We start from the raw sequence: 23,122 nt of genomic DNA on the forward strand, positions 1-23,122 counted from the left end.
CTAAAGTCCTTAGATGTTTATTGACTTTAAAATATAAGTAACTCAGATTGTGGTTCCAACAGAACAAAAAGTAAATAGCTGTTGTGAAGATGGAAAAAAAGTGAAGTGAAACCATTAGTCGCTCAGTTACGTCCAACTCTTTGTGACCCCATGGACTGTAGCCTGCCAGGCTCCTCTGTCCATGGAATTCTCCAGCCAAGAATACTGGAATGAGTTTCCATTCCCTTCTCCAGGGAATCTTCCCAACCCAGGGATCGAACCCAGGTCTCCTGCACTGCAGGCAGATTCCTTACCAGGGAATGAGCCACCAGTGAAGGTGAACTTTTATCTCACAGCTTTTAGGAGCTTCTTCTCTACCCTAGCTAAAGGATGCAGAGATCAATTAAGATGGAAAATGAGCAGGGAATATGTGTAGTATGATTATATTATGGTCCAAAATGTGAATATATCGGCTTTAAAATGCCAAATACTGATTCAGCAGCAGGTTATTGCAGTCTAAAAATACACAAGACTTCAATGAGGGTGCATGAATTTATTTTACATACATACATAGTGTTTTTTACAAAGAAACACACTTTCTCTCCTTTTTTCCAAAAGTTTCCATTTCCAGGAAAAGTCTTCCTGACAAGTGTGTGTGAAGCTGTCTCTAAGCAAAGTGGCTGGGTTGCACAACTCCAGGGGGCAGCATTCCCTGTGTCTTCTGTTTAAATGGTTTCCCTGGAGGAAACCTCCAGGAGACTTTGCAAGGCAACAATATTTAGATAGGCTTATTGCACAGATGTTTTTCAGCAAAGTGCAGAAGAGTCTTGTTTCTTATAACTTATTTCTCCTTTTAGCTGCCAAGTAGGGGACTCAGGTTCTTATCTGGGTCTATATAGGAAGAAAAAGATCATACTATGAGCCAGGCAGCATGCTGACTGCAGATATAATTTAATCAAATCATGAATCTTATCAGAGGTTTCAAGGATGGGGAAACAGGCTGAGAGAGGTTAGGGGACTTGCCCAGGCACACTCACAGTCCAGTCTGTGTGCAGCAGAGCTGGGGCTTGAATGCCTCTCTATGGCACTCCCCAAGGGCCCTGACTGCCACCACACTTCCCAGGCCTGGAAAGCATCCATGGTTCCTGAAGACCCTGAATGGTCTGCACTGGCAATGGAACAGTGTCGCCTAGGGTAGGGGTCTTCAGAACCAAAAGGTGGAATTCAGCCACGGTAGGGGTGGGAAGTTCCTGGGCTACCACGTCCGCCTTTCTGCCAAATAAAATAAAAGAAAGCCAGGCGTGGAGGCTCCCTACTGTGAGCTTTGCACAGCTGGACTAAGGCTGGGAAGAGGAGTGTGGGGAGAGACGCTTCCATCTCCTCCCCCTTCCTGGAAAATAACTCTGCATTTGAAGGGAGAAAGAAAGAGTGAGTAAATTTGTAACTGGGATTTGGTGGCCTGGGGATTTCATTTGGCCCTGTGAAGGCAGATGCCTGTGCCTCTGTGTGTGTGCGTGTACGTGTGTGTGTGTGTGTGTGTGTAGGAGTGTCTATTGAGAGAACTTGAGGTAACGTGTATGATTTTTTTGGACTGGACTTTTATTTTTTAAGTCATAGCAGCTACCGTTAGAATCTAGTATGTGGTGCCAGGCATTGGTATTATTTTCACGTGAAGTAAAAGGACAACAGTTTACTTGCTTTTCTGTGGGTACGCTCAGAGCCCTCGAGTATTTCTTCCATTTGGGTTTAAATACTACGCTCTACAATGTGATAAGATTGGGGACAGGCGGGGTAGTGTGCCAGGACTGGCAGGGGGCGGTCCCTGCCTCGCTTGTCTCCGCCTTTCATTTTGACCAGTCCGATGGCGACAGGCTCGCACTAGGACCCAGGCGCCAGAGCGCCTCCGTCTGTCCTGTAGGTTCATTCAATCTCCCATACACACAGACCCACAGCGAGACCGACACACACTCACACACACTCAAACACACAACAGCACGCAGCGAGGCTCGGGAAGTCAGGTCGCCTTCTCGCCTCGGCGCCTTCTTCGCTCCAGCCAGCCAGCTTTCCCCCGGGGCCCGGAGCTCGGCCGGGCCGCGCAGCCCCGAAAAAGGACGAGCTTGGCGGACCCCGCGGTCCCTCCATGGGCAAACGCGGGCGGCCGCGCAAGGAGGCGCGCTGCGAGGGCGCGGGGCTGGCCCCCACCGCGCCCCCGGCCGTGACCGCGCCCCAGCCCCCGGCCCAGCCGGAGGAGCCCACGGGGGCCAAGCTCAGGTGCCCCTTCTCGGACATTTTCAACACCAGCGAGAACTCGATGGAGAAGCACATCAACACTTTTCTGCAGAACGTGCAGATTCTGCTCAAGGCCGCCAGCTACCTGGAGCAGATCGAGAAAGAAAACAAAAGTAAGTTTGGGGGCCCTGGCTCCTCTTCGGCGCCGGGCTCTGTCTTCCTCGCCCACTTGGGCGACCCCTGACGCCTGCTTAGCCCCTCTCTCCCCAACACACTCACATCTAGCCCTCGGCAGTAAAGCGGATGACACCGGAGAAAGGACACGCACGCACAAAGCTGCTAAAGATGTAACAAAGACGAGCAGGGGGTAGGCGGGGGGGTGGTGGTGGGGGTGCTGTCGGTGCGTCAGTCTGTCCGTCTCCGGGAGGGTGGGAGAACCGCTGGGCCGAGGAGCGGGGGAGTGTTGTTGTTTGCTGACAACTGAGCCGAGAGCTCATCTCTTCGAGGTCGCCTTTCTTACTTTTTTTTTTTTTTTTTTTTACCCCTCTCTCCTTTTTTTTCCCCCCCGGAGCCTTCTCGGGCAGACAAGTGTTGTTTTTATGTCGCTCATTCCTGGGTGGGGTGGGGATTACAAGACGAAAGTTGGAAACTGTAGGCAGAGCTCGGCGGTTCCAGAAAGAAAACACATAGACACTCGACAACGATAACAACAAGCAAACAGCCCTCCACGGCGTGGGCTCCGGCTGGCTCGGTTCTGCTTCTTCCTCCTGTCTACTTTGGCTTTTCCTCTCTTCTCGCTGCAAGGCTGGGCTCAGGCCATCGCGTTCACGGAGACAGTCCCCCTGCGCCTCTGCTGCCCTGGGTGCCCCTGCCCCCGACCCCCCCCCCCCCCCCCCGCCAAAGAAACAGGCCGGCAAAACCAAGCACCGCCAGCAGCTCGCCCGGGACCCGCGGTGCTGCGCCCGGGAAACTTGGCGAGGGGGACTCAGAGAGAAGGAAACTTTGGGATCTCGCAGGAAACAATAGTTGTGGAAGAAGGTGTGGGCTGTTATGTGCTGTTTCTTTATTTTCCGGGATACGGCTCCCGAGTGAGCGCGCTGGGCGAGGAAGGCAGATGCCTTCCTGGTGGCTTTCTACTGCTCCCCCAACCCCCACCCCAGATTCAGGTGGAGAGAAATGGTTGCGGGCGGGGGGTGGGGGGGGTGCTGGGAGCCCCTCCCCGGCCTGGCCTCCTTTTTCGTATTTGTTTGTTTCATTTTTGCCTGGGTCCCCCAATCCTCCCCAGGCCGTCGCCTCAGCGCCCTAACGGGGGCACGCGAGTGCGGCGTCTCCAGCACGGTTCTCACAAATAATAATAGCTGCGAGGAGGAAGGGGCCGAGGCGGACAGGCCACAGACTAGAGAAAAGCTAGCTGTTTAATCTGTCCGAGCAAGTAGGAAGATCAATGAGATGAGAGAAAAAGAGGGGGGGTGAGAGAAAGAAAGGGAGAAAAATGGTCCGATTGCAACGTGTCAGGTCTTGCAACCTACCCCCCCCCCAAACACAACAACAACCCTCAAACACAAAAACACCCTAGCTGACCGACACCCCAGGCCTTCGGGGTAAAAGTAACCGCGTGATGGCAGCGAAATCGTGCAGTAGCTTAAGGCAAAAACGAGGATTTGTGTTGGGAGGTTGGTTGTGCGTTCTTTTCTTTTCTTCCATCCCTGTTTTCTCGGGGTGCCTGGGTTACGAGAAAGGCGCATCGCCGGCGGTTGCAGCCGAATCAGTTTGCGATTATTCGGGGTGTGGGGTGGGGTGCAGTATGCCTTCGTCTGTAGGGTCAGAGCTGGTGGGGAGGTGGGTGAAGACGCGGTTTTGTTTGGTGTGTTTGCTTTTGTTGGAGGGGGGAGGGGCGTGATTTCTTACTCTAACCACCCCCCCCCGCCCGGGTCCCCCATTCCCCCGAGTCTGTCCCGTGGCGCCGGCTTTGGCGGGGGGTGCACCCAAAAAGGGCACCTTGGCAGTGAGTGGCAAACCTGGTTTGCCCCCGCCCGGTCCCCTCCACAGAGGGGTGTACGAGAAGCTGCTGGAGCTTCCTCCGCGTCCCGCGCCCCCCGCCCCTCGCACTCGCAGACAATCGGAGACCTCTGTTCCCCACCTCGCCGCCCCCACCCTCGCTCCCCGACCGCCTCGGCCGCCGCCACCTCCTTGTTTACCCGGCGCCGGGGCTCCGGCGTGGCCACCAGTCACGTAAGCAAAGGGCCGGGCGCGCCGGGCCGGACTGCCCCGCACGGGGCGGGCCAGAGGTAGTGGAGCCGGGCTCCGGGGACCGTGCAAGCCAAGGGGCTTCCTCCCGGTCCCCTTACCGAGGCGTCCGCGCTGCCACCCCCCGAGAGGGGCTCGGGAACCTGGGCGCCCTCAACTTCGTGTGCATAATCAGCCCCTCGGCCCGGTTGCCCTCCTCCTCCGGCCGGCTCCCCGCTGGAGTATTTTTAGCTCTCTTGCCTCTTTTCGCAGCCGCTGTTTGGCTCAGCATGACGTGATGCCAGCGGCCCCCAGATTTCCCCGAGAGTGGGGACCCTGTTCTAGGCCCTAGCCCCCTCCCCACGAGCTCACACAGGCGAGGGGGACCTGCAGCAAACTATGGGGCGACCGTCCACAGGGCCTTCTATTATCTCCTTTGCAAACTGGAGCGGCCCACGGGGGCCACTTTATTTTCCCCACTCTCGCCCCCGCTCCGGCCCGGGTCTAGGTCTCCCCGTACGGAAAACAACGGGCCCTACATCTGCCTCATTTAATCGGGGGTGCTTCTTCGCGCTGGCGGCGCTCGCCGTTGTTTTCTGCTCGATGCACACAATGCCCGCGCGTCACGGCAGTCCGCGTGTGCACAGCAATAACGCGAGTGTGGGGGCGGGTCGTGCGTGCGTCGGGCTCGGGCACTGAGAGTTCCTCCGCGAGCGCGGGGCTTGTTTTGCTTCAGAGCCCCGCTTTCCGAAACGCTTACATCATTCAGTCGTTAGGGGAGGGAGGGGAATCTAGGCGTTCCGATAGGATTCCAGCATTTCTCAGGTCCCTCCCTGGTTTTTGGAAGGAAGCAAGGACCCTAGCTGTTTATTTTTATGATGGTGGCGGGACTCAAGTTTTGTTTGTTGGGTAAGGTTTGTTTCTGGTTTTAGGTCACTACTGCAAACGACAATACTGGCCTGCTCAGGTGCACAACCTCCTCGCTTTCATTTCAGACAGTTCTCCTGTAATCACTTGATCTCAGTTTCTCCGCCTCCACCACTTCCCCCTCCCAGCGAGAGACACATGGTTTCCACATGGAGACAAACTTCTTTCCTCTGACTGGACTTGACCTAGCAGCATCGCTCAGCCAATCGGCAGCCTCAGCTTCCTCTGACGTCATGCGTTGCTGAGGCCAGAGACTGGGGGGTGGAGCCTGGAGGCAAGCCAGAAAATCTCTGGGAGCTGTAGTGCGGCCAGCTGGTTCAATCCCTCCTTAAAGGGACGCTCTTCACCCCGAGAAGGGTATTGAACCTCAATTCTCCATTTCGGGTTCTGTGAGACATTCTCGAAATGCACCGATAGGCTCTGGTCACGAGTTCACACGTTCCGCTTTTACTGTGTGCAAAAAAGTACTTACTTGGCAGGAGCTTGCCTTATTTTCCATTGTCACCAGAACTGCTTTTCATTGCCTCGTTGAGGTTTCCGTACTAGGAGAGCTCACCAAGTGTGTCCACAGTGGTGAGTTATTCTCAGTATATATAATGAGTTTTCTTGGGGTTTTCAAATTGAGTCACTCAGCACTGACTGCTCTGTGCAAGGCAAGGATTCCCTAGAAGATGCAAGTACATTCTCCCAAACTTCCAACTGATGTGAATCCCTAAGAACCTCAAATTAAAAGCCTCCAGAAATATTAATTATGGATACTGTGACCCTGTTATCACAAATTCAGAAATTATATGTAAATAACCTCTGACATAGGGTGCAGTGAAGGGGTAGCAATTTAGGACTGACCAGTTGAAAAAAAATTTACTTCCTGTTTTGGAAAAGGTGAAAAACGAAAGAGAAAAAGAAATGAGTTCACAAGGGGGTGTTCTGTGCATAAAAGTTGTTGAGCAGGCAAGCGGAATCTACAGGACACAAGAGGGCTTCCCAGTGTCTAGGGAAGGTGGCTTGGGGGCAATGCTTAAGATAGAAAAGAATGATTAAATGGGAGTAGAAGCCTTGGTTGGCTCTCTGGAGTGCATTACCTGGGTTGGAAGGTGAGGTGCTTTCCTAGGGGCATGGACAGGCCAAAGAACAGCCTCTGCCTGCTGACAGAGTAAGCTGTGGCTGTATGGTGTCATTTGGCCCCACCCTGCCTTCCCAACTTAATCTCCTCTACTCCCGTCCAGCAGGTCCACCAGCAAGCAGCCTTTACAGTCATCCCTCTGTGCTTGACTCAGACTCTTTCCTCTGTCTAGCATGCCCTCATTCTCTTACTCCCCTGGGATTATCTGTGTCTAACCTAGCTTCAAAGCCGAGGTCAGATCCCACCTCCTCCAGGAAGCCTCCCCTGGATATTTCTCAAGTCACGGAATGAATGGGAGAATGAAAGCTTTACAGTCACTCAGAGCAGGGCCCAAGTTACTCCTTCACTGCTTACTGGCTGTATGGCCTTGGGCACAAGTTGCCTAACCTGAGGTTTCATTTCTTTTTTTGTCAAATGAGGATAACCATAGCATCAGCCTCCTGCCACTGCTGAACAACTGAGGCACTTCATTTAAAGTACCTGGAATATAGTAGGTGCTCAATAAGTAGTCACTTCTCTGAGCTTTGATAATCAGCAATGCTCTACTTGCTTGCTGTACATTATCTTTATCCTCACAGGGAGATGATTAACATCTTAAGGGAAAAGATCACTCAACAGTATTTCAGTATATGTCACCACTGCATAACACTGGACATACACGAGACAATTAATATACATCCCTTGATTGCCTGGATTGTCATTTACTGGCTATGACACAGTGATCAGTTTTGAAGGCAGAAAGGACACATGATAGACTTTCTGAAGACTTGGAGTTGGAAATAACTGATCTCTTCCAAGGAGGGAAGATGTCTCCCATAATCAATGCACACTGCTCCTGGGCTCTAAAGATCAGGGCCTATACAGAGATGGTAGGTCAGGCCCGGAGAGCTGAAACTGCATCAGCTGTGACCCTGCAGATGGATCAGTTATTTGTTTACAGAGCAAATTATGCTAAAATTGAGGGCTTTGATAGCAACTAGTGTTTATGTAGATCACATTTCTGCGTGGCAAGCATCTTACGATTCATTCATTCATTCATTCCACAAATTATGTATTGAGCATTTACGATGTGCAATTTCTTTTTTTCCCCCTGAAAACTCTGTAAGTTGATTTATGATGGGAGTGGAGTGAGGTATTTGTTTTTGGTGAAGTTGTATAAACAGCATTCTTAACTTAGGCTTCTGTTTCCTCTATATCCTAAATTATGCTCCCCAGATTCAACTCTTTTTGATCTCTGCCCATTGCTAAATGCCAGAAGTGGACTTTCGGGGATACTGTTGTAGCTTTCAGAGTCCCAGAGCTCCCAGGGACTGGGTACCCTGTGGAGGGGACCCAGGAAAAGCATCTGGACCTTACGAAGTTAGAGAAGCTGAATTGAGTCATTCATGGTTTGGTGGGGGAAAAGAAGCTCTATCAGATCCAAGACAGAACAAGAGCTGCTCACCTACCTGCCGTCTTTGACCAAAACACTCTCCTATTTGGCACACTTAGAAATGGAGATTTTCATCTGAGAATGGCTGACAAAATCTGGAGGTAGAACTGAAGGAAGTGAAGAGGGTGTCAGCACTGCAGCAGCAGCAACTAATCGCACTGCATGATACCAACACCGGCAACCATTTACTGAGCACTGACTATACTTGGTAAAACATGGAGCTAAAGACGTATTATCTCCTCCCAAACTTCACAACCACCACGTAGCATATGTACTTTAATTGCTTCCAGTTTACAGAGGGGGTAACTGAGTAACTTGCCCAAAGATCCCATAGTAATAGTGGAGCTGAATTTTGAACCGAGGCCTCTGATTGGACCGAGCCTGCAGTTTTATATAACCATATATGTGTGTATGCATTTTCCAGTCAAGGAATGAAGTCCAGAGAGGTGAAATGACCGGCTTGAGGTCGCCCAACAACCAGAAGCAGAGCGGGTGTTTGTAACACCTTGTTGATTGTCTAAGGTCTTCCTACACACACCCTGCTTAGAAAAGGTTTAGAAACGAAGCTGGAGACAGAAGAGCCAACCAGAGAGGGTTTTTTTTTTTGTCTTCGTTTTTCAGAGTTGTTCAACTCTCCTGGCCCTAACTCAAGTTTAGGCTCCTAGGAAACACCACCCCCTTCACGCTGCTCTTCCAAGTCTGTCCTCTGGACATATTAGAGGACTTGGGGCTGTTGCTATGGTACTGGGGCCAACAGCAGGTTCATCAAAAGCTGAGTCTTTTGCCTTTTTAAAAAAAAGCCTGGCCCTGCAGAAACGAATTGGCCACGAAGATTTGCATCAGTCATTGTGGCTTGTTCTGTTTTAGATCCCCCTGCCTCCCCACCCCACCCCCTCTTCCCTACCACCACCACTTTCTATAAATACAGTTGGATAAATATTGATTTAAACTGGGTTTCTGGAGGAGAAGCACATGGTTGCCCTGGGCTGGTCCTCACTTAGATACCACCAGTATGCCAGGCATGACACACCTAACCCCTGACAGCTCTGGCTTCCAGATGACCCCTTTTGGGGGAGGTGAGTTATGGTTTTGTGACTTTTGAGTTAAAAAAGACAGAGTGACAGAAAAAGAAGTATAAAAGGCAATAACCCAGCAAAAAATGGGAATCTTCCTGCAGAATGAAGAAAGCCTTTCTCAGCAGGCAGACATGAGGGCAGGTTTACGGTCGCCTGGCCTTCTGACCCAGTAGTTCTCTTCTCTTTCCCATCCTTCCTTCCATTCCCTTCCAGTTGTGTTTTTGAAGGAGACAAGGTGGTAAGACAGAACATCAATGCCAGAAAAAGCCCCAGAGGTCAAAGAGCTTCCATCATCCTCACTATACAGATGGGGAGGCTGAGGCCCAGAAAAGGATGGTGGCTTGCCCAAGACGACACAGCAGAGGCAGAACCAAGTCCTGCCTGATGTGAGAATGGGTCTCAGGCAGAGCCCCAAACTGGGCTTTTGTTTTACAGGTCAGGTGCTCATAAAATCAGCAATTCTCAACCCTGGTTTACTGATCGCAGGGTGTGTCCGGTTATTGCAAAGGTCATTGCAACATTCTCAATAGTCTTTCAAAATGAAGATAATTTGAATTCACCATTTAGAAAAAATATTTTCTTATACATCTATGGTAGGGGGAGTGGGTGGAACCCAAAGGTGATGACAGTGATAGGACGGCTCTCCAGCCTTAACTGAGGAGGAGGCATTCAGGTCTTCCCAGAGGGGCCTCCCTCTGTGGGTGGAGGGTGGAGTTCTGGCTCCACTGGCAAGAAGAAGCTTTGATTCCAACGGGAGCGACACCTGCTCTCTGACTTTTGTGCTAAACTAAAGGGAAGTCATTTTCTCTGATACTGTTGTCCCTGAGTGGCCTGGCTGGAGGTGTTAAAACTGTCAGCAGCTGACTTGATCTCTCTGGCCAAAACGAATGGGCATTTGCCACCACCCATCTGAGCTGGAGGTTCCTTCTTTGCTTCCTCATCTTGGCAGAATGCTCTGCTGGGCCCCTCGCTTGTGAAATATTTTGAAAGTTCAGGTGACCCTCATTTTGAGCAATACATCTCCAGGAAATATATGTAAATAGGATCTCTCTCTCTCTCTCTCTTTTTTTAATTTAGGTTAGTGAACCTCTCTTTTAAAAGGCCCGCATGGCAAATAATTTTATAAAATGTGGAATTATGTTGCATGCCCGGAATTCTCCCTAAATGTGTTCTGTGAGTCTGTTCATCCATCCATTCATCAAGCTGGTATTTAAGGCGTACACACTGCTTTATGTCAGGCTTTGTGCTAGGGCCCAGAGATACAGTCCCTGCCATCGTGGACTTAAACTCTATTCTAGTGCCAGATTTTAGAAGTTTCACTTGTCTTAAAGTAAACCTCAACAATGTGGATTGCATCTGACTTGGGCTTTGTGTCTTTGGTTCTAGCCATCATTACAAAAATTTATACTGGGCTTCAAAAAAAAAAAAAGAGAGAACAGTCCATCTCCTCCCTCCATGTACCCTGCCATTCCCCTGCCTGATGTTTAAAATCCTTTGTGTTTTGTGTTTATCCTTATAATTTTTACAGATCTGACTCTCCCCCACGCCCTTTTTTAAGCTGCCCAAGCCTAGGAAATCAAGTACTGGGTAAGCAACCTTGTAAATAAACACAGTCCATTCTTAGTTCCTTACAGATTGGGGCACTCTGCACTTGGAGGATTGTCCATACCAATGTTTCTACCATGCCTGCTGTCCCATCGAACATGCCTTTGGCCTCATCTCTCTAATATCCAACTACAGTGTCTGCTGAGGAAATTTAAACATAGCAAAATTAGAAAGATAAACACAGTGTCCTGAGGGAGAGAAAGATTGGGACGTTTAAAGCTAATAAAAGGGGATTTGGATTACCTGTTATTTGAGATATTTTACTCTGTATTTTTATTGCCATTAGCAACTATACTTGAATAAAGATGATTTGGGACCGTTTTAATACCACTGAATTAAAATGGAGGGCATGCCCAGGGCCGCTCTGTTTCTGATCAAGAGTGGCAAGTGTGAGCCTTTGTTTTTATTTCTACAGGGGCCCAGAACTACTGTACAATCCTGTGTTATCTCCTTCTTACTTCAACCATACCTGACCATCTCGACTATATTTCTTGACTCCCAAGATTCTGAGTGCCTTGCATACAACTTTATTTGCTTTTTTCCACCAGCTGTGAAGTTTAGCTCAATACAACATGTAATTTCTAACACCTGTGAGGAGCTTGGTGCTTCCAAAGTGCAATGTGTATGATCTCCAGGTCGAGTTCTATATTCCAGTGCAAGTGACAGACAAATAGAAATCAATAAATAATACTTGCCTGTTTCCTGGGAGTCTGATAGCCTGTCCCCGGGGTGGGGGCGGGTTGCTGCTGACAAGTGTATTGTTGTCTCTGTTTTCCAAAGGAACAGTGATAATGGTGTCTTTTTAATGAGCAGTTACTATGCACTAGCACAATGCTAAGTGCTTTATATTAAATCCTGACATTCATGTAATAGGAGAGTGCTATCATTATCCTCATTTTACGGATGAGGAAAGCCTTAGCCTTAGCAAGGCAAGCTAACTTTCCCAAGGCTACCTGCTAACAAAGAGTGGGGCTGAGACTCAAAACCAGGCTTTCTTCCTAGGAGACTTCAGGGCTGTTAGAGAAGTGTCAGAGAGCAAGAGGCAAGACATGGAAAGTGGAATGTTTGAAGATGAGGCTGAGGGTGCCCTTGGGGAAGCCTCCCTGGAGTGACTCCCTTCACTTCCCATGCATCTTAGAACAAAGAGAGGACAGCCAGAGCCTCTGGGTTCTTCAGGCGATGACACCAAAGCAGACGGGGCCCTTGTTCTGCAAGGCACTGGCTGAGGGTGTTCTGCTTGCCCTTGCAGTACCACCTGGCCTAGCACCCCCTGGGGAACTCACCCAACCAGTAGGGCTCCTGAGGCTCTGCATGCTCGGGTGTCGGGGTGTGAATCCACACCCTGTCAGACTCTACTAGGTTTCCCGAAGGCGCCTGAGCTTGTAGGGAAACTGGTCTGGCCCGTGCTTGGCAAGTGTGAGCCACACAGATGAGCTTTAGGCCCTGGCTGCCACCTTACTAGCGAGGGCCAGCTGGTTCTGGTCGAACGGCGTTGGTCCAACCTCTTCCTCTCCTCCGTCAAGATCTAGGAAGCCAGGGTGATCGTAAATAGAACTTTACTTTATCATTTACTTGGTTAAAGCCCTTCAATAGTTTCCTTCCTGTCTCACTGAGAATAAAATCCCAAATCCCTGCATGGCCATCACCCCTACAGTTTGGCATGAGTGTGGTCTGAAGATGGATAGCCTTGGTGTCTCCTAGGAACTTGTCAGAAATGGGTCTCCCAGGTCCCACCCCAGAACTGCTGAACCCAAAACTCCATTTTAGCATGATTCTCAGGTGACCTATGTGCTTATGAAAGTCTGAGGAGCTGGCCAAACACCCTTGTGATTGCCCTGATCCCTCCATCCACTTAAACCATCCTCCCCCTCATTTATTATTTATCCCTTATTTCTACTTATCACAATTTACAATGCTTTTACTTGCTTATCATCAGTCTGTCAGGCTAGAATGCAAGCAGTTTGAGGACGGAGACCACAAGTAGTTTTATCCTTTGTTCTCTTTGGCATCTAGGTTAGTGTGCAGCAGGTAACAGAGGCTTAAGAAATACTTGTTGAACAAACGATGAGTTCTCTGCCTTTAACCTCTGACCTAGTGCTTATCAACAGTGGTACTATTGATGAGACAATTCCTCTTGAGCAGATTAATCTGGAATACTGCCGGATTTAACATCCTTGGTTCCTACTCACTAAATGTCAGTAGAACTCCCAAGTCATGGTGACACTCAAGAAAGACACTTCTACACATTTCCAAAGCCTCCAAGTGGATGGTATTATCCTGATTGAGGCCATTGCCTTAACCAACTTTGTTTGACCTTGTCTGACAAAACATACCCTGATGTACTCTATGGGGTCCAAGAGTTAGGAAATCCAGGTTTGAATCTGTTCGCTACCTGTATGACTTTGGGCAAATCACTTAACCTTTCTGGGCCTCGAATGGGAAACAGGAATCTCAGAATATGTTGAGGATTAAATGAATTGACTGTACGAGTAGCACCACACACATAGTTGGCTCTTATTATGCAGCAGCTATAGGCAAATGGAGGCATGTTATTCTTGGATCTCTGGAGAATCCCAGAATCCTGGAATCAGCATGCTGGAGTTGGAAGAGATGGTGAGATCACACACGTCCTTGGGCAAGCAAGGGCCTGGTGTTTTATTCTATTGTACCTGAAGCTGAAAACAGCCACAAGGTAGCAAGGCTGGATGTGTCCAGGGTCTGGCTGGGCCCTAAGAGTGACCGCCACAAGTTTCTGCTGCTTGGAAGGGAGTGGTGATGTCAAGGGGTGGAGGCAGGGCTACTGTAGGCAGGCTTCTGCCAGGGGAGGGAGGCTTACTCAGGGCTGTGTAAGAATGTGGGCCATCCTCTTAACAGCAGGGGAAGGCCTCTGGTAATCTTTTTTTCTTTTCTTTTTTTTTTTTTTTTAAGGCTTTAAAATCAAGTTGCATCTAACTTTGAAAGACTAGGTCATTACCTCCAAAACCTGATAAGTCCAACAAAAAATTACTGTGCATTCTGGCTTTTGAATGTGGATGCAAACATTCTAAATAAAATATTCACTCATGGAATCAGCAGTCTTTTAAAGAACAACATACAATGGCTGACCAGGATATATATGCCAGAGATGGCTGAAAGTCACAAAATCTATCAGTATAAAGGATTGTAATCAGAAATTAAGGAGAATAATACATGACCACCGCAACACAAGATGAAATGTCATTTGAAAAAAGTAGACATTCCTAATGAAGGAAGCTACTTCCATACAACAGAGGTTTTACCTGTGCTGGTCTTCTAATTAAAATGAGGTAGTGTGGCTGGGCCCATGGTTTGTGGTCATCACCAGCAGAGGAGTTGATTTTTCCTTTTCCTAAGACCTTTGAACAGAAAACAAAACAGAACAGGCTTTGGATCCCCTTGGAATATAACTCGATCTTGATATTGAGAGGGTTAATCCTTGGAGCTCCATAAAATTTAAAAGACCATAAAATGTATTCTACTTTATTTATCTGTTTATTCTTAAAACCACAGATCAACTGGAAAAAGAATTAGGGAGATGGGTAGACAGCACTGGATGAGAGTCTGGAGGACTGAGTCTTAACCCTTGCTCTATCAGTTTGATAGATAGCTGTGTGGCCTTGGTATGTTACCATACCTCTCTGAGCCTCAGTTTTTTCATCTGAAAAATGGAGGCTGGACTGCAGAATAAGCTTAATGATACAAACTTCTATGAAAAAAAAAAAAAACATGAAATGTTATTTGGAGGAATATTCATTTGGGATGGCCGAAGCAAGAGCTTCCATCAGTTGCAGCCTCAAGTGAAGTGCTCCGGGGTAAGCAAGAATTTTGTGTGTGCATATTAATTAAGTCCTGCAATGCAGATCTCTTCTTGGACCCACGTTAATGCAAAAAAAGAAGGAAAAGGACATTCCAGAGATTAACACATTCATTATAGTCACCTAAATAGGCTGCTGTAATAAGGGCCATTTAATAAAATGTAAGAAGCCCTTTTCTAAGAGAGAAGACATAGGCCAGGATGGAAGTCAAGTGCAGCTGTTTGAGCCTCTGCCAGTGTCCTGATCTCACCAGAAATCCAAAGTTAAAAAACAACAAAACTTCCAGATTCAGCGATCTAAGAGTACCGCTGCCTCCCCGTGCCATTTCCTCCCACCCCCATGTCCTTTCTTTCCCTTTCTCCCCAGCTCAGGCACCTGGGTCGTGGTGCTTTTCCGTGTGGTTGGGATGTCAGCCGGCAGCCCTGGCGACTGGAGCCCTGGGAGGCGGCAGCCACCTCTCGGATTTAGCATTACGTCATCCCTTCTAGACCCAAATTTATCTCGGCTGCACACAGACCCGCAGCTCTGAGCTGCCGCTGACTCGAGGAGAGCTTACGCATGAAGTTAGGCAAGGCTGACTCACTCGGCAGAAGAAAAGGTTTTTTGCTGCTCTTCACGTTTCTGGGCTCCGAGGGGAGAGGCCAGGAGGACGCTGCGGTTGCCACTCTGGGGTGGGGGATGGAAAGATGTATAACTCTTATGATTCTTATTTAGGAGCTCAGGACTCACCCTGTTCCCAACCTTATTTGAAGACCACCCCCCCACCCCGCCCCCTCCCCCTCCCCCGCCCCCACCCCACCACCCTTAAGGATAATTTCGGGAAAAAGTGCCCTGCACAGTAAACACTGCAGTTTCAAGGAAGTTCTCTTAAGCACCAGGTGTCACTAATAGTGACTTTGCACTAATAGTGACTTGTACCTTAACCTCAGGGCCCCTTCCCCTCTTTTCCTCTTTTCTGTCTGCAGAAGTGATGTAACACAGATCAGGCTCCTCCTCTGTTCATGAATCTGCAATAAGGCATTTGAAATTTTACCTTGAGTAAACCGTTCAGGAAAAGGACCCCTAAGAATGGAGACTTTGCCTGCTTCCTCCAGAAGGCAGACTGTCCCCATCCAGGCTGTGTTTGTTATAGGGCTGGGGGACTCTGGAGGACTTTTTCCACCATCAAATGAGACTCCCCTGAGTGAGATACTCCCTTGAGGGAGAGGACAGAAGAACCAGAGACTATGAGTAAGATTCCAGGTTCTTTTGTCAGTAGACTTTAGAAGCCCTGCTTTTCCTCAGTTTCCCCATTTGCATTTGTAGTGCTATTTGGATTTATCTGCAAAAGAGAAGCCATGGCTGCCTCTGGGTTCCCACAGGCTGGGCTGGCGCTTACGATGGTTTGTGAGTGACATCCTTTTCTAGGCTACAGCCCCAAGCTTTGTGCTGTAGGAGGCCCTTGTGGCCACTATCCACGCAAGAACTCTGGGAGTCAGCTGGAGCAGGAAGAAGGAAGTGGCACCTTCAACTGCTGTTAGAAGAGGCTGGATATTTCTGTACAGAAACCAGTGCTTAACACTGCCCACCATCACCATCATCTCATCTCTTCTTCAACATACGCAGGTAGCTTTTTGGTGATTCTCACACTACTTTCCATCTCCTCCACTCCGTCTTGGCCATAGCTTTAAAAGAAAGGTTGGTTAATTCATCTGGAGGTCAACTGTGAAAGGTCAGGCATGTGCACCAAAGCATCCTGCTTTCTCTTAATAACCTGCTAGGGCTTATGATGTGTGGATTTAAACCCATCTTGAACCCATGTGTATTTTCAGTCTGTACTTTTTTCCTTGATTGCATGTCACAAGGTTTACCTCTCATAGGGTAGAATTTTATTTGTTATAAAACTACCTCTTTTAAGTTCCTGCGGTAGCCCTTAGCAATTTAGGATCTAAAGCTTAAAGTGGTTTTGCAAGTGGTAGAAACTTTCCACCTAATAATTTCTACCCTCAACTTACAGATGTTCTGAGTGAATAGGTATTTTCTTTTAAATAACTCCTTTCTCCCCCTACCCAACATGTCCCTTGTTGAATGAAGGGTGGTTGTTACCAACACCCAATGGGAAAGCCCAGATCTGAAGCAACCTAGCTAACAGCTGAAAAAGGACAGTTCCTGTTTCAACGCCTTTAAAAAAATTATCTTGTAGCTTGTGAACATCTCTCATTTTGGGTCTCCGTGTATTTGATCGAACATCTATTTGGTTCTTAAATGTGGTGCCAAGTGTAATATTTTAAAAGGTTGGCAGAATTTTGCAGCTTTTGACCTCACTGGAAATCTTGTTCACTTTAGGGGGAAAAAAGGGGGAGAGAATATTAGAATGCAGCATGAAGCCCATAACATTTTTGAGAATAACATTTTCATTCTGAGATGGTATTTTCTGCAGTAGCCACTGGAATGACCACAGGGAAGGGGAAATTCTCCCCTCACCAAGAGCTTCCTGTTACTCTGGATGTCCATGGGCAGGATAAAATAATGAGGGTGGGGAAAGTTATGGATGTTTACACAATTCCTAGGTTGCTTCTAGAGCTTTCAACAGTTATGATCTTCTTGGCTTTCCTTGCCCTAGACCAGAGATTATCAATCAGAGGTGATCTGTGCCCCAAGAGGCTTTTGGCAATGTCTGGAGACATTTTTGATTGTCATACCTGAGTTGGTGGTGTACTACTGGCATCTAGTGGGTAGAGGCCAGGGATGCCGCTGAATATCCTTCAATGCACAGGTCTCCACCAACCCCATCCCTCCCCCAATTAGGAATTATTCACCCCAAATATCGGTGATGCTGAGGTTGAGAAACTCTGGTCTAGACTTTGAGGACTCGGAAAGACGTGTGGGGGTGGGGCTAGGGTTGGGTGTGGGCAGTCATTGGCAGTCTTTCAATGTGGTCCTGCAGTCTTAAGCCTCTGCTTTCAGTTCCCTCTCTGTGGAGGAGAACAGGAGAGAAACGATCATCATAGCTTCCATTTATTGAGCGCCACGTACTAACTTCTGGTATTATTTCCTTTAATTGTCACAATAAGCCCTGCTGACTATACATTGCTTGAGAGCAAGGCCCATGTCTATTTCATCTGTTACTGTACACGTTATGCCTAGTACAGTGCCTGGTACATGGCAGGCCCTCAGTGTTTGGATAAATGGAGTCATTACATCTGATATAGACGCGAGGCACATGAGGTCTGAAAAGTCCACAGAGTTAGTGTAAGTAGAAGGGCCAGGATTTTAACTGAGCCCTGTGTGACTCCAGCACCAAATCACTTAGCGACCGAACTGTATCTCTCAGTTGTAGCACCAGGGAGTTTTGCCAGTCTCCAAAATCACGATTGAGGGGCTGAGGGAGGGGAAAGGAATTTTTAAAAATAAGGTTAAAAAACAAAACACTACCTCTTTGTGAACTATGAAGTGAAGAAGGGCCTATGGGAGCTCTCTCTGCCTCTGATGGGATCATCTCGTGTTCCTCAGCTGGGATTTTTGGCTTTTCAAGAATCTATTCTGCAGATAGGGTAACCAAGGCGCGAAGTTCCAGGAGAAAGTAGTAGTATATGGAGAACTGGAGCGGGGCACTGTGGAACTACATGCTTCAGCTCCTGGGCACCTTCCAGGAGTCATTGAGAAAAGGGTTCCCCGGGAGTAGACCCACAGTCGTTCAAATCCTTCCCTCCAAGAAGCAAAGCCCAGAAAACCTCTTGGTCTTTCCACCTGGGAGGCAGAAAATCAAACGGACTACGTTTCCCGGCGGCCATTGCGGAATTTGGTAAGGCGCAGGCGCACTAAAGCGTCGTGCGTACTACGAGTCCCGGCGAGCAGCGGGCAGGGCGGGACTACATTTCCCAGGAGATAGAGGAAGGGGCGGGAGGGGGCGGGTCGCGGTACTGCCCCCGCCCCTCCCCCGTGCTCGCGCGGAGAGGTAAACAAACCCCGCGCGGGTTGCCAGCGGAGCCGCGGGTGCGGCGGGGTGGCCGGGGCGGCGGGGGTGGTGGGGGCGGCGGAGAGCGCGCCGAGCCGCGGCGGGGCTGGCCCGCCGGCCTGCCGCACATGTCCCGGGGCGGCGCCGGACTGTAGCCGCTTGCGGCGCCTCCTGTTGGCTGGGGAAGGGAGCGCGGAGAGGCCCGGGTTGCCGCCCGCGGTGCCCATGGAGCAGGTGCGGATGATCAACGTGCAGCGCCTGCTGGAGGCTGCCGAGTTTTTGGAGCGCCGGGACCGAGGTAACGGCTGGACGCCACCACCTCTGCCACTGCCTGAATCCGCGCACTCCTCTTCCCGCGCGGGGAGTGCGGTGCGGCTGGTGTGAGGGGTGTGTGTGTAAGGAGAGGTGTCTGTGAGGAGGGGGTGCTTGTGTGAGACGGGGGTGCGTTGCAAGGAGGGGGGGTGCGTGTGTGAGGAGGGACTGTGTGTGAGGAGATTGCGTGTTTGAGAAAGGGACGCGTGTGAGGAGGGGATGCGTGTGAAGAGGGGTGTGTGTGTGTGAGAAGGGGGTGCGTGTGAGGAAGGGGTGCGTGTGTGAGGAGTGGTGTGTGTGTGAGGGAAGTGCGTGTGAGGAAGAGTTACATGTGAGGGAAGTGCGTGTGTGAGGAGGGGTGCGTGTGTGAGGAGGGGTGCGTGTGTGAGGAGGGTGGGTTAAGGGAGGTGCGTGTGTCAGGAGAATTGTGCCTATGTGAGGGGGAGGATGTGAGAGGGAGTGAGCACGTGAATGAAGGGGCACAGGAGGCAGTTCGTGTGCATGTGTGTGAGGGGCCCCTGTGGGTGTGTGTATGTTCAGGAAGGGGAGCAGGGGAGGACACTGTCTCCTGGGGAGACTGAGGGAGGCGTCAGGCTGGAACCTGAGGCTGCCCTGAGTGGAGGTGGACGGGAGGGGAGGAAAGGGGAGGAGTGTTGAGAGTGGAGGTGATTTGAGGACCCGGGAGGAAAGAGAACGCGAAGAACCGGAGGAGGGGGCGAGAGGAGTGCCTGTCGGGGTCGGGGAGACCGGACCCAGAGCCCAGACCGGGGATGCCTGCTGAAGAGCAGGGAGGTGGACAGGTACTTGTGAGGAAGTGACCTCTGCACATCCAAATAGGATGCACTGGGATTCCCTTAGGAACAGAGACTAAGGGCGATGTAAAGAGATTGGGGTGCTGAGTGCAGCCCCTGAAAATTGTGGTGTCGTGAGAAAATGTCTTCCTAGAACGAGGTGACTGAATTGTTTGAAGTACACAAAAATGTGGGGCTTAGAGAGACACCTTGAAGGGGTACAGTTATACCAAAAGGGATTTTGAAACAAATGAAATAATTTAGGTGAATGGTAATTGGTCTCAGAAATGAAGGTGTTTGAGTCAAGAATTCTTGGAGAAAAGGATTTTGAAGAGGAGGGAGAAGTTCCTTGGTTTAGAGGAGGTGTTACTACACCTTCCAAGCTTGAGTTGGGTCTGTATATAATATCACAGGATTGATGACCAGGCAAGGACTGGGAATCTTATATTCCAATCAGAAAGAATGGAAAAAATTTACCTCTTTTTCTTGTCTGTTTTCAGCAACCTGTTACTGAAAGGACTAGAGATCTGTAGATCCAGGAATTTGGGTATATTCCTCTTGCCCTCTTACCTCTTCCTCTTTTTTTCTTGCCATTTGTTTAGAGTGTGAACATGGCTATGCCTCAACGTTCCCCTCCATGCCAAGCCCCCGGCTGCAGCATTCAAAGCCCCCACGGAGGTTGAGCCGGGCACAGAAACACCGCAGCGGGAGCAGCAACACCAGCACTGCCAACAGGTATTGAGCTGCAGAGGTTTGGAAAGGGCAGCTGAAGGGAGGGAGCACAGACTCAGGCAGAAGCGCTGACCCAACTGACCTCTAATAGCAAGTGTAGAGCAACACTATCAGCCAAGCAGGTGCCTTTATCACCATCCCTCAGAATTTGGCCCTTTTAAAATAATTAAGTCTAGGAATCCTAACCTGACTTTGTGTAGAAGGGAAAGAATAGAATCTGGCAAAACAACCAAATAAGTTCTTGCTGGGGATTATTAAGTGGAGATGTCTGTGACTGAGAGGGAAAGTAAGTTTAGAGATTCGGCCGCATGTGTCCATGCATGCAGCCGTATGCTAAAAGTAATCTTGGGCCAGCTTTAAACTTGAGAGATGCAAGAATTTTTAAAAATCAGAAATAAGGAGGCTATAAAGCAGAAACAAGGGTTTTGGTAAAGAAATAAAAATCTTTAGATGCAGTCGGAAGCTGGTCACGGTCTATTTTTTTTAAGGATGATAAGAATTAATTGGTAAGGGAGCTCTTAAAGAAAAAAAAAAAGGAAAGAGATGTTTATCCTTCAATCAAAACAGATACTAGAAAATGCTTACTTGGATATATACTCAGACATAGTTGACTTCTTTTTTTGAAAAATTTTGGTAGTGTCTGGCTATCTTCAGTGTTTTTGTTCTAGAGGGCCTATGTATTCTAAAGATTCATCTCATGAAATTTTCAAAAAGCCTGTTTTAAAACCAGCTGGTGCGTGCCTTTTCCATGATGAAAGGATTTAAATGAGATGTTTTTTCCGAAGTTTTTTTTCTAGAGAATGTAAGTGTTCATTTTGGAAGGGCACAGAACATTCTCTGAGTAACTAAGTTTGCTGGGAGCCTTTGGAGAACTCCAGACAGGAAGTTGGGTAGCACTTGAAGATGTGGGTTGGGAGGGAGCGGGAGTAGGGGCTCTTACTCACTGATGCAGAAAACCTGAGGTTCCTGTACATAACACTGCTCAGAACGTTGGATCTTTCCACTCTGCCTTTCTAACATTACTGTGGCAAGTCACTAATATCTTTAAATCTGTGTCTCCTTTTTTGGCTTCTTTTCTTCACTAGACTATTCTGTACATTGTAAATAATTTTTAAAAGTGTAAAATTATTTAGCCGTAAGTGTGTTGTGCCGTATTTATGTTTATGTGTGCGTCTACAGTGTTTGTTGTGGTTTGGCAGATTTGGGATGAAAATATGTAGGCATATTAAACAAAATGGGCAGCATTAAACAAGAATTACTTATAAATTTTCCTGCCCTTCACAGTTTCTCTGGTTAAGCTATCAGAAATTAAAACCTATATTCAGGAGTTTATGAGTCTTCCAATCCATGCATAGACTAAAAATTTCTTTTTTTTTTTTACTTTGAGGCATAGGAAGAGTACTAGATAGGAAATCAAGCCTGGGTTCTGCCATGGTATAAGTATATATTGATTGTTTCCTACTTTCTAGAAATCAAGTATATGATCTCATTACATTTTTTTCTCCATCCTTAACTGTTGTCATAGTTTGAGGGGACTAACTACATCCTCACCAAGGTCTCTTCTTCCCCTGAAGCTCTGTGACACTGATTTATTGACAGTTTTAGAGATCAGTTTCTGGAGAAGGAAATGGCAACCCACTCCAGTATTCTTGCCTGGAAAATCCCATGGATGGAGGAGCGTGGTAGGCTGTAGTCCATGGGGTCTCAAAGAGTCGGACACGACTGAACAATTTCACTTTCACTTTACTATAGTGGTTATTCAGTACACCATCCCATCATTGCAGATGTGACATTTTTACTGACAACTCAAGAATTACAAAGGCATAAATTAGATGTGTATTTCTAGATTTTACCAGTTATGTTACAGGTCATTAATGTGTTTGTCATCTCTTGACTTACACTTTGCTTAGCTTGGAATTTCTCTTTCATGCTAGTGTTCTTTTTAGGAGTCTACTATTGTGTGTCAGACCACATTGCTAATTATTGTGTATTTTAGCACAGCATGTCAGAAAATGTATAAGACTACAAGTATGCCACTTTATTCTTAGTAGTACTCAAGAGAAAATAATTACATGTACATTGGACGACCTAAGACTAAGTAATTTTTCATGGAAATATAAATAGTAAGAAAGACAAAAAGAGAGAAAGAAAAAAAATTTTAGGATATATTATCTAAAGGTCTACCCATATGTGGGATTTAGGGTTGAGCCTTTAGATGAGAGGGAGAAGGCAATGGTACCCCACTCCGGTACTCTTGCCTGGAGAATCCCAGGGACGGCGGAGCCTGGTGGGCTGCTGTCTATGGAGGTGGACAGAGTCGGACATGATTGAAGGGACTTCGCAGCAGCAGCAGCAGCTTTAGATGAGAACTAGTATGTTAAAGGGGAACACTATAAATTATTTCTCTTTACATTTTAAGATTTCTGCTTCATAGAGTAGGGAGCAAAGGATCAAATTCTAGTACTGGGGTATTGGGGAGATAGTGTTGCTGTTTCATTTGTAAGTGAACACTATAGACTCCCTGTTATTACTACATTTAATAAAGATTTTATTATACTGGTTACATAAAACAAATAAAACTGGTAAAATTTTTCATATGTTAGTCATCTGAAACAAGGAAAGGAATAGAGTTGATAAATACATGTGTCTTGTTTTCCTATCAAATATATACCTATATGGAAGTTGCTGTTCCTATTAAGCATCTTGAAGGTATGTCATAAAGTAACATTTGTTTCCCTGACATTGTAGCATACTTAAGATACAATGTTGATTTACTCCCCCCCCCCAATATTCTCTAGTATAATATGATATTCCTGATATAAAATGTTACTTTATAAACTTGTGCTGAGAGTTGACTCATAATGTTATAAATTCCTATTCTTTCTTTCTCCCAAGTCTTGAAACCTTGCTTTCATAGAAG

At 47.9% G+C, this 23,122-nt stretch overlaps 1 protein-coding gene and 1 long non-coding RNA gene across 3 annotated transcripts in view; one reads left to right on the plus strand and one right to left on the minus strand.

Moving 5' to 3' along the window:
• The first annotated feature begins 522 nt into the window (after positions 1-522).
• MXI1 (MAX interactor 1, dimerization protein) overlaps positions 523-23,122 on the plus strand; it is a 93,567-nt gene continuing 70,967 nt past the window's right edge. Inside the window, exons 1-2 of one of the 2 annotated variants that reach the window (XM_040254410.1) lie at positions 523-2,381; positions 20,073-20,205. In XM_040254410.1, the coding sequence (XP_040110344.1) occupies positions 2,120-2,381; positions 20,073-20,205 (395 nt within the window). In that variant the 5' untranslated portion in view covers positions 523-2,119. Of the gene's footprint in view, positions 2,382-18,543; positions 18,666-20,072; positions 20,206-23,122 lie in introns of those variants that run through there. The other variant, XM_040254411.1, reaches the window with a different exon arrangement.
• On the minus strand, positions 2,678-4,809 carry LOC120873621. The gene is made up of 2 exons (XR_005723501.1): positions 4,557-4,809; positions 2,678-2,820 (listed from the first exon to the last, which is right to left on the minus strand). It is a non-coding gene; the product is annotated as an uncharacterized LOC120873621 (long non-coding RNA).

The sequence above is a fragment of the Oryx dammah genome, unplaced genomic scaffold, assembly GCF_014754425.2.
Source record: "Oryx dammah isolate SB20612 unplaced genomic scaffold, SCBI_Odam_1.1 HiC_scaffold_14, whole genome shotgun sequence".
Lineage (NCBI taxonomy): Eukaryota > Metazoa > Chordata > Mammalia > Artiodactyla > Bovidae > Oryx > Oryx dammah.